Here is a 14496-nt window from a genome sequence, read left to right on the forward strand (position 1 = left end):
GATTCAGTCGGTGTGCTGCCCCTAAGCTGGCCCCCGGAGGGCATCCTGCCTCGTTGGACATGTGCCTTCTCCTCCTCCTCCTCCTCTCTCCTACCAGGCACCCACGTGGAGTCAGTGCCCTCATCATCCCCTCCCTCTTCATCGCTGTAGCAAACATGTCAATATGCTGCAGCTTGTGGAACATGACTGCCAGATTGCTGTCCTTATTGAGCATCCCCTTTCTCTGCATTCACGCTACTGCTTTCCTCTAGCTGAGTGTCATCATCAGAGCCTACAAAACACTGGGCATCCTCCTGGAGCATGTACCCAACACTGTGCTCAAAGAGTTCAGGAGACTCCTCAGGAGGACGTGGTGGGTCTAGGGAAGGAGTCACTGATGATGACATTGAGACGAGGGAAGACGATGCGTTGGCAGCTGCTTTGCTAGTACCCTGAGACTGGGTGAGAGAGGATGAGGAGGATGAAGAGGGCTTGGTCATCCACTCTACCAAGTCGTTGGCATGTTGCGGTTCAACATGTCCAGCTGCCGAAAAGAAGGACAAGCGTGTCCCATGGCCACGTGCTGATGACAATGCACCGCGTCCACGACCAGCACTGTTGTCTCTAGACACAGAGCATGCTTGCCCTCTTTTATCAGCTCGCGCCTGTCTGCCTCACCTTGCTGGCCTTCCAGACATGGTAATGGCCTGAAGGGAGTTGGGTAAAACAGCAGTTGGGTAGTGTATATTGTGCTGGAGGCACACAACACACACTAACTCCTGCAGATGCCTTTATTATAGAACACCAGAGATAAAGGGGTATATACAGATGTATAATGTGCTGTGCTGGAGGCACACACAACTTCCAATAACTCCAGCAGATGGCAGATGGCTCAAATAGAGAAGAGCTATGTAGGTGGATATAGCGGTGTGTACTGGGTACAGAGCACGCAGACAGCACGCACAAGCTCCTAACACTACTGACTGCAAGCTCTATTATAAAAGATAGATCACTAGCTATATAGGTGAGGTGAATATAGCGGTATATACTGCGGTCAGGGCACACAGACAACAACCACTACAGAAGAGCAAGATCGAAAATCGGGCGATAACGATTGGTGTATACTGTGTTGAAGGTGCACAGAACACCCACTAACTGCTTCAGACGCCAACACACTACACAAGGCCGCCGCGCTGGTGGCCTTATATAGTGTGGGGCGTGTACTACACAGCCTGAGCTATGATTGGCCACAGGCATCCTGCCTGTGACCAGTCATTGCTCTCCTCGCTGCTGGCGCTGTGATTGGCCAAGCATGCGGGGTCACAGTGCATGCTTGGCCAATCATGAGCCAGCAATGCACTGCGATGACGCAGTGCATTGTGGGCCGTGAGCGCCACACGAATTTGGCGCGAACGGCCCATAACGTTCAGAATTCGCTGAACGGGCAAACGGCCGATGTTCGAGTCGAACGTATGTTCGACTCGAACACGAAGCTCATCCCTACTGGTCACAGGTACTTGGGTACTCCGACGGGCTGGTGACAGGCATTTGGGTACTCAGATGAACTGTGACAGGTACTCGGGTACTCAGATGAACTGTGACAGGTACTCGGATGGGCTGGGACAGGTACTCAGGTACTCGGATGGGCTGGGACAGGTACTCAGGTACTCGGATGGGCTGGGACAGGTACTCGGGTACTCAGATGAACTGTGACAGGTACTCAGGTACTCAGATGGGCTGTGACAGGTACTCAGGTACTCGGGTACTCAGATGAACTGTGACAGGTACTCAGGTACTCAGATGGGCTGTGACAGGTACTCAGGTACTCAGATGGGCTGTGACAGGTACTCAGATGGACTGTGACAGGTACTCAGATGGACTGTGACAGGTACTCAGGTACTCAGATGGGCTGTGACAGGTACTCAGGTATTCGGGTACTCAGATGGGCTGTGACAGGTACTCAGGTGCTCGGGTACTCAGATGGACTGTGACAGGTACTCAGGTACTCGGGTACTCAGATGGACTGTGACAGGTACTCAGATGGACTGTGACAGGTACTCAGGTACTCAGATGGGCTGTGACAGGTACTCAGGTACTCAGATGGGCTGTGACAGGTACTCGGGTACTCAGATAAGTTGTGACAGGTACTTGGGTACTCAGATGGGCTGTGACAGGTACTCAGGTACTCAGATGGGCTGGGACAGGTACTCGGGTACTTAGATGGGCTGGGACAGGTACTCGGGTACTTAGATGGGCTGGAAACAAGGGTGAACAGCGGCGCTAGATATGGTGATAACATAAAATTATATAACAACTGGAATATAGGTATACATAAAATGTGTGTGAATAAGCACACATGATATTAAAACATTTGTTTAAAACATAATGTCCATAAATGATCCGAGATCTTGTATGATTAGCACCTGGAGGCAGCTCCCTTAGAGTGAAGCGATGAGCTCTGTGTAGAAATGGGAACAGAGGGGCGCCAGACTGAGTGCAGTATAAATCATATATTTAATAAAAACAAGTAGTAACTCACAGGTTAAATTAGATGAGTTCAGTATGCAGTGAAAATCGCCAGTCCTGGAGTCTCATAAATGTCTTCCCTTTGCAGCCTGGGGCACTGGTGTGATCTTACAGGGATCCAGAAAATGCTGGGAACCAGGAGGCAGGAAACAAGAAGCAGCTGGTCGTGACTTCACAGGAACAGGAAGTGTGATTATTCACAGTGGCAAGGAATGGTAATGCATTTCGAAGCTACAGCTTCTTCATCAGACCATGATTGGCTGGCAAACCTGGCAGTCTTATATTGCAGAGGAAATAGAAACAGAGAGATCTGATGGGCTGGCCAGCCCGTCAATCAAATACACAGATTCAAAGAGGTAGATGGCTGGAGACCGAAGAGAATGTAAATATGAGTAAGAAGCTTGCTGATTAATAGTGGAAGATAAGTTTATAACGTTTGCAGAAATCGATCAATTCACTAATTGATTAAATACATAAATATAAAATGTATAAATATACCTCAAATTTAAAATGAATACATTTTTATAAGTAAATTAACTAAAAAATGAATTAAGAAAATTATTAGCAATTTGGAAATCAATTGATTATTATAAATTATAATGAATTAATAAAATGGTGAGAATGGAGGAAAGAGAGGACTCTATGCTAGGTATAATATTAAGGTTCTAAGTTATATCATGACCAAAACATCATGTACATGTTTACAACATGCAGTTGTAAACATGTACATGTGCAACAAACGCATGTATATACGTCAGTATATACAAACATCTTTCTGTCCCAATACTCTCTAGAGGGAACATAATATTGTATAAAAAAAGGGGAAGGGGAAGAGAAAAAAAAAAAAAGGGGGGGGGGGGGAGGGGGTGGTAAAAACAAAAACAAAAAGGGGGGTGGTAAAAAAAAAAAGCGGTGCCAAATTTGTGTCTGTTGCCCAAATGAGCTATTTAGTGGATAAAACTGGGTATCCATTCACCAGTAACCGGGCAACCCACTGAGGCATGACCAGGGGAAAATCACACCAGCACCTGATTAAATAACAGTGCTGATTTCGATCTCCTCGTTCATTCCTCTAGGCGACATAGTATCCAAAGTGAAAATCCAATACGTTTCCTGACGACACAGTCTTTTGAAACGTTCTGCTGGGGGAAATTTATCTGGAATTGATTCAAGGACCCAAACTTTTAGATCCTTGGATGATTGTTTATGATATTCTAGAAAGTGGCGGGGGACACTGTGTTTAGGGAGACCAGCATCGACAAATCTGCGATGTTCCCCAAATCTGGCTCTAAGGGCTCTGATTGTACGGCCCACATATAGCATGCCACAAGGGCAAGCTAGACAGTAAACCACAAACATGGAAGAACAGTTATGGAAGGTGTTGAATGTGTATGTCTTACCCTTATGAGCAAAGGATTTTTGACCATGTTCAATATGAGCACAAGTCAGGCACTTCCCCTGGTCATGCCTCAGTGGGTTGCCCGGTTACTGGTGAATGGATACCCAGTTTTATCCACTAAATAGCTCATTTGGGCAACAGACACAAATTTGGCACCGCTTTTTTTTTTTTTTTACCACCCCCTTCCCCCCCCCCCCTTTTTTTTTTTTTTTTTTCTCTTCCCCTTCCCCTTTTTTTATACAATATTATGTTCCCTCTAGAGAGTATTGGGACAGAAAGATGTTTGTATATACTCACGTATATACATGCGTTTGTTGCACATGTACATGTTTACAACTGCATGTTGTAAACATGTACATGATGTTTTGGTCATGATATAACCTTAATATTATACCTAGCATAGAGTCCTCTCTTTCCTCCATTCTCACCATTTTATTAATTCATTATAATTTATAATAATCAATTGATTTCCAAATTGCTAATAATTTTCTTAATTCATTTTTTAGTTAATTTACTTATAAAAATGTATTCATTTTAAATTTGAGGTATATTTATACATTTTATATTTATGTATTTAATCAATTAGTGAATTGATCGATTTCTGTAAACGTTATAAACTTATCTTCCACTATTAATCAGCAAGCTTCTTACTCATATTTACATTCTCTTCGGTCTCCAGCCATCTACCTCTTTGAATCTGTGTATTTGATTGACGGGCTGGCCAGCCCATCAGATCTCTCTGTTTCTATTTCCTCTGCAATATAAGACTGCCAGGTTTGCCAGCCAATCATGGTCTGATGAAGAAGCTGTAGCTTCGAAATGCATTACCATTCCTTGCCACTGTGAATAATCACACTTCCTGTTCCTGTGAAGTCACGACCAGCTGCTTCTTGTTTCCTGCCTCCTGGTTCCCAGCATTTTCTGGATCCCTGTAAGATCACACCAGTGCCCCAGGCTGCAAAGGGAAGACATTTATGAGACTCCAGGACTGGCGATTTTCACTGCATACTGAACTCATCTAATTTAACCTGTGAGTTACTACTTGTTTTTATTAAATATATGATTTATACTGCACTCAGTCTGGCGCCCCTCTGTTCCCACTTAGATGGGCTGGGGCAGGTACTCGGGTACTCAGATGGGCTAGGACAGGTACTCGGGTACTCAGATGGGTTGACAGGTACTCAGGTACTCGGGTACTCAGATGGGCTGACAGGTGCTCAGGTACTCGGATACTCAGATGGACTGTGACAGCAACTCAGATGGGCTGTGACAGGTACTCGGGTACTCAGATGGGCTGACAAGTACTCAGGTACTCAGATGGGCTGACAGGTACTCAGGTACTCAGATGGGCTGGGACAGGTACTTGGGTACTCAGATGGGCTGGGACAAGTACTCGGGTACTCAGATGGGCTGGGACAGGTACTCGGGTACTTAGATGGGCTGGGACAGGTACTCGGGTACTCAGATGAACTGTGACTGGTACTCAGATAGACTGTGACAGGTACTCAGATGGGCTGTGACAGGTTCTCAGGTACTCGGGTACTCAGATGGACTGTGACAGGTACTTAGATGAACTGTGACAGGTACTCGGGTACTCAGATGAGTTGTGACAGGTACTCGGGTACTCAGATGGGCGGTGACAGGTACTCGGGTACTCAGATGGGCTGGGACAGGTATTCGGGTACTCAGATGGGCTGACAGGTGCTCAGGTACTTGGGTACTCAGATGGGCTGACAGGTGCTCAGGTACTCGGATACTCAGATGGACTGTGACAGCAACTCAGATGGGCTGTGACAGGTACTCGGGTACTCAGATGGGCTGACAAGTACTCAGGTACTCAGATGGGCTGACAGGTACTCAGGTACTCAGATGGGCTGGGACAGGTACTTGGGTACTCAGATGGGCTGGGACAAGTACTCGGGTACTCAGATGGGCTGGGACAGGTACTCGGGTACTTAGATGGGCAGGGACAGGTACTCGGGTACTCAGATGAACTGTGACTGGTACTCAGATGGGCTGTGACAGGTTCTCAGGTACTCGGGTACTCAGATGGACTGTGACAGGTACTTAGATGAACTGTGACAGGTACTCGGGTACTCAGATGAGTTGTGACAGGTACTCGGGTACTCAGATGGGCGGTGACAGGTACTCGGGTACTCAGATGGGCTGGGACAGGTATTCGGGTACTCAGATGGGCTGACAGGTGCTCAGGTACTTGGGTACTCAGATGGGCTGACAGGTGCTCAGGTACTCGGATACTCAGATGGACTGTGACAGCAACTCAGATGGGCTGTGACAGGTACTCGGGTACTCAGATGGGCTGACAAGTACTCAGATGGGCTGACAGGTACTCAGGTACTCAGATGGGCTGGGGCAGTATTCGGGTACTCAGATGGGCTGGGACAGGTACTCGGGTACTCAGATGGGCTGACAGGTACTCAGATACTCGGGTACTCAGATGGGCTGACAGGTACTAGGGTACTCAGATGGGCTGGGACAGGTACTCGGGTACTCAGATGGGCCGGGACAGGTAATCGGGTACTCAGATGGGTTGGGACAGGTACTCGGGTACTCAGATGGGCTGTGACAGGTACTCAGGTACTCGAGTACTCAGATGGGCTGTGACAGGTACTCAGGTACTCAGATGGACTGTGACAGGTACTCAGATGGACTGTGACAGGTACTCAGGTACTCAGATGGGCTGTGACAGGTACTCAGGTACTCGGGTACTCAGATGAGTTGTGACAGGTACTCGGGTACTCAGATGGGCTGTGACAGGTACTCGGGTACTCAAATGGCTGGGACAGGTACTCAGGTACTGAGATGGGCTGGTACTCAGATGGGCTGGGACAGGTACTCGGGTACTCAGATGGGCTGACAGGTGCTCAGGTACTTGGGTACTTAGATGGGCTGACAGGTGCTCAGGTACTCGGATACTCAGATGGACTGTGACAAGTACTCAGATGGGCTGTGACAGGTACTCGGGTACTCAGATGGTCTCACAAGTACTCAGGTACTCAGATGGGCTGACAGGTACTCAGGTACTCAGATGGGCTGGGACAGGTACTCGGGTACTCAGATGGGCTGACAGGTACTCGGGTACTCAGATGAACTGTGACAGGTACTCAGATAGACTGTGACAGGTACTCAGATGAACTGTGACAGGTACTCAGGTACTCAGATGGGCTGTGACAGGTACTATGGGTACTCGGGTACTCAGAGGGGCTGTGACAGGTACTCGGGTACTCAGATGGGCTGTGACAGGTACTCAGGTGCTCGGGTACTCAGATGGGCTGTGACAGGTACTCAGGTACTCGGGTACTCAGATGGACTGTGACAGGTACTCAGATGGACTGTGACAGGTACTCAGGTACTCAGATGGGCTGTGACAGGTACTCAGGTACTCGAGTACTCAGATGGGCTGTGACAGGTACTCAGGTACTCAGATGGGCTGTGACAGGTACTCAGGTGCTCGGGTACTCAGATGGGCTGTGACAGGTATTCAGGTACTCGGATACTCAGATGGACTGTGACAGGTACTCAGATGGGCTGTGACAGGTACTCGGGTACTCAGATGGGCTCACAAGTACTCAGGTACTCGGGTACTCAGATGGGCTGACAGGTACTCAGGTACTCAGATGGGCTGGGACAGGTACTCGGGTACTCAGATGGGCTGACAGGTACTCGGGTACTCAGATGAACTGTGACAGGTACTCAGATAGACTGTGACAGGTACTCAGATGAACTGTGACAGGTACTCAGGTACTCAGATGGGCTGTGACAGGTACTATGGGTACTCGGGTACTCAGATGGGCTGTGACAGGTACACAGGTACTCGGGTACTCAGATGGGCTGTGACAGGTACTCAGGTGCTCGGGTACTCAGATGGGCTGTGACAGGTACTCAGGTACTCGGGTACTCAGATGGACTGTGACAGGTACTCAGATGGACTGTGACAGGTACTCAGGTACTCAGATGGGCTGTGACAGGTACTCAGGTACTCGAGTACTCAGATGGGCTGTGACAGGTACTCAGATGGGCTGTGACAGGTACTCAGGTGCTCGGGTACTCAGATGGGCTGTGACAGGTATTCAGGTACTCAGATGGACTGTGACAGGTACTCAGATGGACTGTGACAGGTACTCAGGTACTCAGATGGGCTGTGATAGGTAGTCGGGTACTCAGATAAGTTGTGACAGGTAGTCGGGTACTCAGATGGGCTGTGACAGGTAGTCGGGTACTCAGATGGGCTGTGACAGGTACTCGGGTACTCAGATGGGCTGGGACAGGTACTCGGGTACTCAGATGGGCTGGGACAGGTACATGGGTACTCAGATGGGCTGGACAGGTACTCGGGTACTCAGATGGGCTGACAGGTACTCAGGTACTCGGGTACTCAGATGGGCTGACAGGTATTCGGGTACTCAGATGGGCTGGGACAGGTACTCGGGTACTCGGATGGGCTGGGACAGGTACTCAGGTACTCAGATGAACTGTGACAAGTACTCAGATGAACTGTGACAGGTACTCAGGTACTCAGATGGGCTGTGACTGGTACTCAGGTAGTCAGGTACTCAGATGGGCTGTGACAGGTACTCAGGTACTCGGGTACTCAGATGGACTGTGACAGGTACTCAGATGGACTGTGACAGGTACTCAGGTACTCAGATGGGCTGTGACAGGTACTCGGGTACTCAGATGAGTTGTGACAGGTACTCGGGTACTCAGATGGGCTGGGACAGGTATTCGGGTACTCAGATGGGCTGACAGATGGGCTGGGACAGGTACATGGGTACTCAGATGGGCTGACAGGTACTCAGGTACTCAGATGGGCTGACAGGTATTCGGGTACTCAGATGGGCTGGGACAGGTACTCGGGTACTCAGATGGGCTGGGACAGGTACTCAGGTACTCAGATGAACTGTGACAAGTACTCAGATGAACTGTGACAGGTACTCAGGTACTCAGATGGGCTGTGACTGGTACTCAGGTACTCGGGTACTCAGATGGACTGTGACAGGTACTCAGATGGACTGTGACAGGTACTCAGGTACTCAGATGGGCTGTGACAGGTACTCGGGTACTCGGGTACTCAGATGGACTGTGACAGGTACTCAGATGGACTGTGACAGGTACTCAGGTACTCAGATGGGCTGTGACAGGTACTCGGGTACTCAGATGAGTTGTGACAGGTACTCGGGTACTCAGATGGGCTGGGACAGGTATTCGGGTACTCAGATGGGCTGACAGGTGCTCAGGTACTTGGGTACTCAGATGGGCTGACAGGTGCTCAGGTACTCGGATACTCAGATGGACTGTGACAGGAACTCAGATGGGCTGTGACAGGTACTCGGGTACTCAGATGGGCTGACAAGTACTCAGGTACTCAGATGGGCTGACAGGTACTCAGGTACTCAGATGGGCTGGGACAGGTACTCGGGTACTCAGGTGGGCTGGGACAGGTACTCGGGTACTCAGATGGGCTGGGACAGGTACTCGGGTACTCAGATGGGCTGTGACAGGTACTCAGGTACACAAGTACTCAGATGGGCTGTGACAGGTACTCAGGTACTCAGATGGACCTTGACAGGTACTCAGATGGACTGTGACAGGTACTCAGGTACTTATATGGGCTGTGACAGGTACTCAGGTACTCGGGTACTCAGATGAGTTGTGACAGGTACTCGGGTACTCAGATGGGCTGTGACAGGTACTTGGGTACTCAAATGGCTGGGACAGGTACTCAGGTACTCAGATGGGCTGGTACTTAGATGGGCTGGGACAGGTACTTGGGTACTCAGATGGGCTTACAGGTGCTCAGGTACTTGGGTACTCAGATGGGCTGACAGGTGCTCAGGTACTCGGATACTCAGATGGACTGTGACAGGTACTCAGATGGGCTGTGACAGGTACTCGGGTACTCAGATGGGCTGACAAGTACTCAGGTACTCGGGTACTCAGATGGGCTGACAGGTACTTAGGTACTCAGATGGGCTGGGACAGGTACTCGGGTACTCAGATGGGCTGACAGGTACTCGGGTACTCAGATGGGCTGGGACAGGTACTTGGGTACTCAGATGGGCTGGGACAGGTACTCGGATACTCAGATGGGCTGGGACAGGTACTCGGGTACTCAGATGGGCTGGGACAGGTACTCGGGTACTCAGATGGGCTGGGACAGGTACTCGGGTACTCAGATGGGCTGGGACAGGTACTCGGGTACTCAGATGGGCTAGGACAGGTACTCGGGTACTCAGATGGGCTGTGATGGGTGATGACAGGTACTTTGATGGAGGATGACAGGTACTTTGATTGGTGTATAAAACAGGCAAAACAAAATGTAGTTCTTCATCAAAATAATGTACTGCGCATGTTTTTTAGATTGTCAGGAACTCATCTCAACTCATCTTAACTCTGCAAATAAACTTTCTAGCACACATCAAATTATGTAACCTATACATCTTTTTTAATTTGTAGTGATTTTGTGTTTTTAACAGGCCCACCCCAGAAATAATGTGGTATAAGAAAGGAGGAGAGCTGCCCAGTCAGAAACTGAAGTTTGAGAATTACAACAAGACCCTGCGTATTTCACCTGTCTCTGAGGAAGACAGTGGAGAGTATTTCTGCCAGGCATCAAACAGGATGGGAAGTATCAGACACACCATTTCTGTTCGTGTTAAGGGTAAGGTACAAAAAAATCATACAGCATTAGAAATTTAATTATGCCAAGTTTAAAAAAAAAAACTGCATGAGTTTATATTAAATGTGAAGTGCAATAGTCCAAAGCAAATCAGAATTCACCTTTCACTGATCTAATTGAAAAAAATCGGAAAAATATAATTTGTTGATCGTTCACCTTTGAATTTTGCACTTTGTCCATCAGTGTGCTAAGACGAAAAATTCTCAAAAGTCTCAATTATTGCAAACCACAGGAAGTTCCCTCTTGGTGTCTCAGATATCTGTATACAATATGTAATCATATAAACAATCATATAAACATCATATAAACAAAAATTCACACCTTTTGCTGAGAATGTAGTATTACTATTGTTTAGTAAATGAAACTATAAGTAATTAGCATGAATGCGTCAACAAATTGCTGACATGTTACAATATGCAGCAAGGGTCTCAAGCTGATGTCATCGGTCTGCTGCCTGCAAGAGAAAACATATTCTCAACATAATTTCCCCCACGGATTACTGTGACTGTAACATGTGTAGCAATAGGCACTGGATGTGGAGATTTTAGTTGTGTGTACACAGCAAACAACTAAGTTGGCGCAGAAATATGCATGGTTGTGTTATCTCTAGGCCACTATGATCATTTCAATCCAGAAATGACATTTTGATCCAAAATGATGTCTGAGCACAGATGTTGCCAGCGTTCTGGGGGAAAAGGCAGATTACAGCCAGAGGGGGCTTCAGACTTTGTGAGGCCTTAGGCAAAACTTAGACACGAGGCCCCACTCATGTCCATGCTGAGAAAAATAATTCAAGCAATAAAAAATAACTGTATGCCCCCCCACGGCGCTGTCCGCTTCCCTTCTCTTCTCTCCCGCTGACTGCTATGGGAGAGCTTTAGGAAAAGGGGCTGGTAAATATGTCATTTACCAGCCCCTTCCTTTTCTAAGTGAACACAGTGAGTGTGTGACTATGTTTACGGTTTTCGGTTTATGAATAGAGAGGAGCCGCTGTCTCCTGTTCATTCGTCTGCAGTGCAGCTGAGGCGCAGAGAAAAGGGTTTGGGAATGTGTTTCCTTAGTCCCTTTCTAGGTCTAAAAAGTGAGACTTCATGTAAAATGTAAAATAATAATAAAACCATAAAAAGAAGAAAAAAAATCAGACTAAAATTTCTATTTAGACTAAAAAGCCATGCCCAATATGTAGCATAATTGAGACATGGTCACTATATGCCACAGGTCACCTCCCTAGTAGGGGCCCCAGTGCATTACTTTGCCCAAGGTGCTTTTATTCTGGCACTGTACAATGGTGTGTAGGAGAGAAAAGTGGAGGGTATGACAGTGGTTAGTATGTATATTAGAGGGGTGCGGACTGTATGGTGGTGCGTAGCATGAACATTAGAGGGGTGAGTAGTGTACGATGATGGGTAGTATGTGCATTAGAGGGGTGCAGAGTGTATATGGGGGTAGTATGTACATGAGAGGGGTGCGGAGTGTATGGGGGTGGGTAGTATGTACATGAAAGGGGTGTGGAGTGTATTGTGGTGATTAGTATGTAGATGAGAGGGGTGTGCAGTGTATGGGGTCTGGTAGTATGTACATTAGAGGGGTGCGGAGTGTATGTGGGGATAGTATGTACATGACAGGGGTGCAAAGTGTATGGGGGTGGGTAGCATGTACATGAGAGGGGTGCAGAGTGTATGGGGGTGGGCAGTATGACATGAGAGGGGTGCGGAGTGTATGGTGGGGGTAGTATGACATGAGAGGGGTGCGGAGTATATGGGAGTGGGCAATATGTAAATGAGAGGGGTGTGGAGTGTATGGAGGTGGGTAGTATGTAAATGAGAGGGTGCAGAGTGTATGGTATGGGGTAGTATGACATGAGAGGTGTGTGGAGTGTATGGTGGGGGGTAGTATGACATGAAAGGGGTGCAGAGTGTATGGTGGGGGTTAGTATGACATGACAGGGGTGCGGAATGTATAGTGGGGGGTAGTATGCATATGAGAGGTGTGCACATGGTAAAAAAGTGGTATATGGTATGAATGAGCCCTGATTTATTGCTACATCACCACTGAGGCCACCTTGCAGTGGCATGCATAGAGCAACTGAAGTTGCACAGCACCCAGCCTTCTGCAGACACTGCTCTCACTGCCCCCTCCCACATCTCAAGTCCCTGCACACAAGTTCCCGCACAAAGCCTGCCAGCTCACCTCAAGGCAGAACAAACTCCTCTCCTGCACGTGCGTGCATGCATTGCATTCCTCCTGGGTTAGCAGCAGCTGGCAGCTCTGCCTCCACCTCTATAATCTGTCTGCAGGCAGCACTGCCTGGAGGACACAGAGGGGGCACTGGAGAGAGCCGAGAGTGGCAGAGGGAAGAAGCTTCTGGTCAGTGTGGTGCTGGTGATATAGCAGCGTTGCAGCTGCATACTAGGCTCGTTCCTCGTTCATCCATCCAGCTCAGTGGGAACACTGACAGGGTCACAGGGGGACATTCCCTCCCACTCCTACACACCGCAGGCAAATTAGGCGGCTGCGAGGCCCCTGGGAGTGTGCGAGGCCTAAGGCGACCATCTTAACTTGCCTAATTAGAGAGCTGCCTCTGATTACAGCATTGTAAGGTTGAGTACTATGATCTTGGTGAGAGGTAGTAAATGCTTGCAAATGTTATAAAAAAATGTTTTTTTTATATATTTCCTATCCATTCCACTCTATTGAAAAGCTATAATATCTAGTTCTGCCTTTTCTTAAGAATCCCTGTCTTTTTTTCTTTATAAAATGTATAATGTATTATATGCATATGCTAGACATTGTAGGATTGTAATAAATTATATGCTAACTTTTGAAAATCTCCTCAGAGTCTTTCCATTACATAAAACAACAAGCAGGACATGTCAACACGTGTGTGTGTCTGACCCTGCATCAGTCTTTTATTAAGGGACAGCTCCAGCTAAAAAAATTTCATTTTATTGTGGATTAGTTGCATGGGCACGCTCTGAGTATAATATATATTCTCTGACCATCTGAGTGTTATATACATAACATACATATACACACAAGGGCATAATATACACACAAGTGTTGTACACATTTTTTAGGCAGGTGTGGAAAATGCTGTAAATTAAGAATACTTTCAGAAATCCAAATATTATATCCAAAAATCAATATTTTGTGTGACCACCCTTGCCTTCAAAACAGAATCAGTTCTTCTAGGTACACTTGCGTACAGTTTTTGAAGGAACTTGGCAGGTAGGTTGTTCCAAACATCTTGGAGAACTAACCATAGATCTTCTGTAGATGTAGGCTGCCTTAAATCCTTCTGTCTCTTTATGTAATCCCAAACAGACTCAATAGTGTTGAGATCAGGGCTCTGTGGGAGCCAAACCATCACTTCCAGGACTCATTGTTCTTCTTTGCACTGAAGATAGTTCTTAATGACATTGGCTGCATGTTTGGGGTTGTTGTCCTGCTGTAGAATAAATTTGGGGCCAATTACATGCTTGCCTGATGGTATGGCATGATGGATAAGTATCTGTCTGTACATCTTAGCATTGAAGACACCACTGATCCTGGCCAAATCTCCAACTCCATTTGCAGAAATGCAGCCCCATTCTTCACTGTTGCCTGCAGACAGTCATTATTGTATCGTTTCCCACTCCTTAATTGACTTTTGCTATAGTAAATATTTAAAATTTTTACTCATCAGTCCAGAGCACCTGCTATCAGTTTTCTGCATGCCAGTTCCTTTGTTTTTATGCATAGGACATGGAAACAAGGCTAAGCAACTCAATTATCTAGAATTACATGAAAAGATAGCTGGATTTGAAGATCTGAACCTCAAGATCTGTGGTTAGTTCTCTAAAACATTTGGAACAACCTACCTGCCGATTTCCTTCAAAAACTGTGTGTAAGT

The 14496-nt window shown here is 47.3% G+C and overlaps 1 protein-coding gene across 19 annotated transcripts in view; it reads left to right on the top strand.

Moving 5' to 3' along the window:
- The window catches only part of NFASC (neurofascin), a 259426-nt gene that overhangs the window by 139052 nt on the left and 105878 nt on the right, over positions 1–14496 (top strand). For all 19 annotated transcript variants that reach the window (XR_013274473.1, XM_077481264.1, XM_077481260.1 and 16 more), the window contains one exon: positions 10402–10586. Coding sequence is in view for 18 of the 19 variants with exons in the window: in XM_077481264.1 (XP_077337390.1) it covers positions 10402–10586 (185 nt within the window). In the remaining variant the exon portion in view is untranslated. The remainder of the gene's footprint in view (positions 1–10401; positions 10587–14496) is intronic.

Source organism: Lithobates pipiens, unplaced genomic scaffold (genome assembly GCF_037356315.1).
Source record: "Lithobates pipiens isolate NorthernLeopardFrog02 unplaced genomic scaffold, aLitPip1_a1.2 Scaffold_16, whole genome shotgun sequence".
In the NCBI taxonomy this organism is placed as follows: domain Eukaryota; kingdom Metazoa; phylum Chordata; class Amphibia; order Anura; family Ranidae; genus Lithobates; species Lithobates pipiens.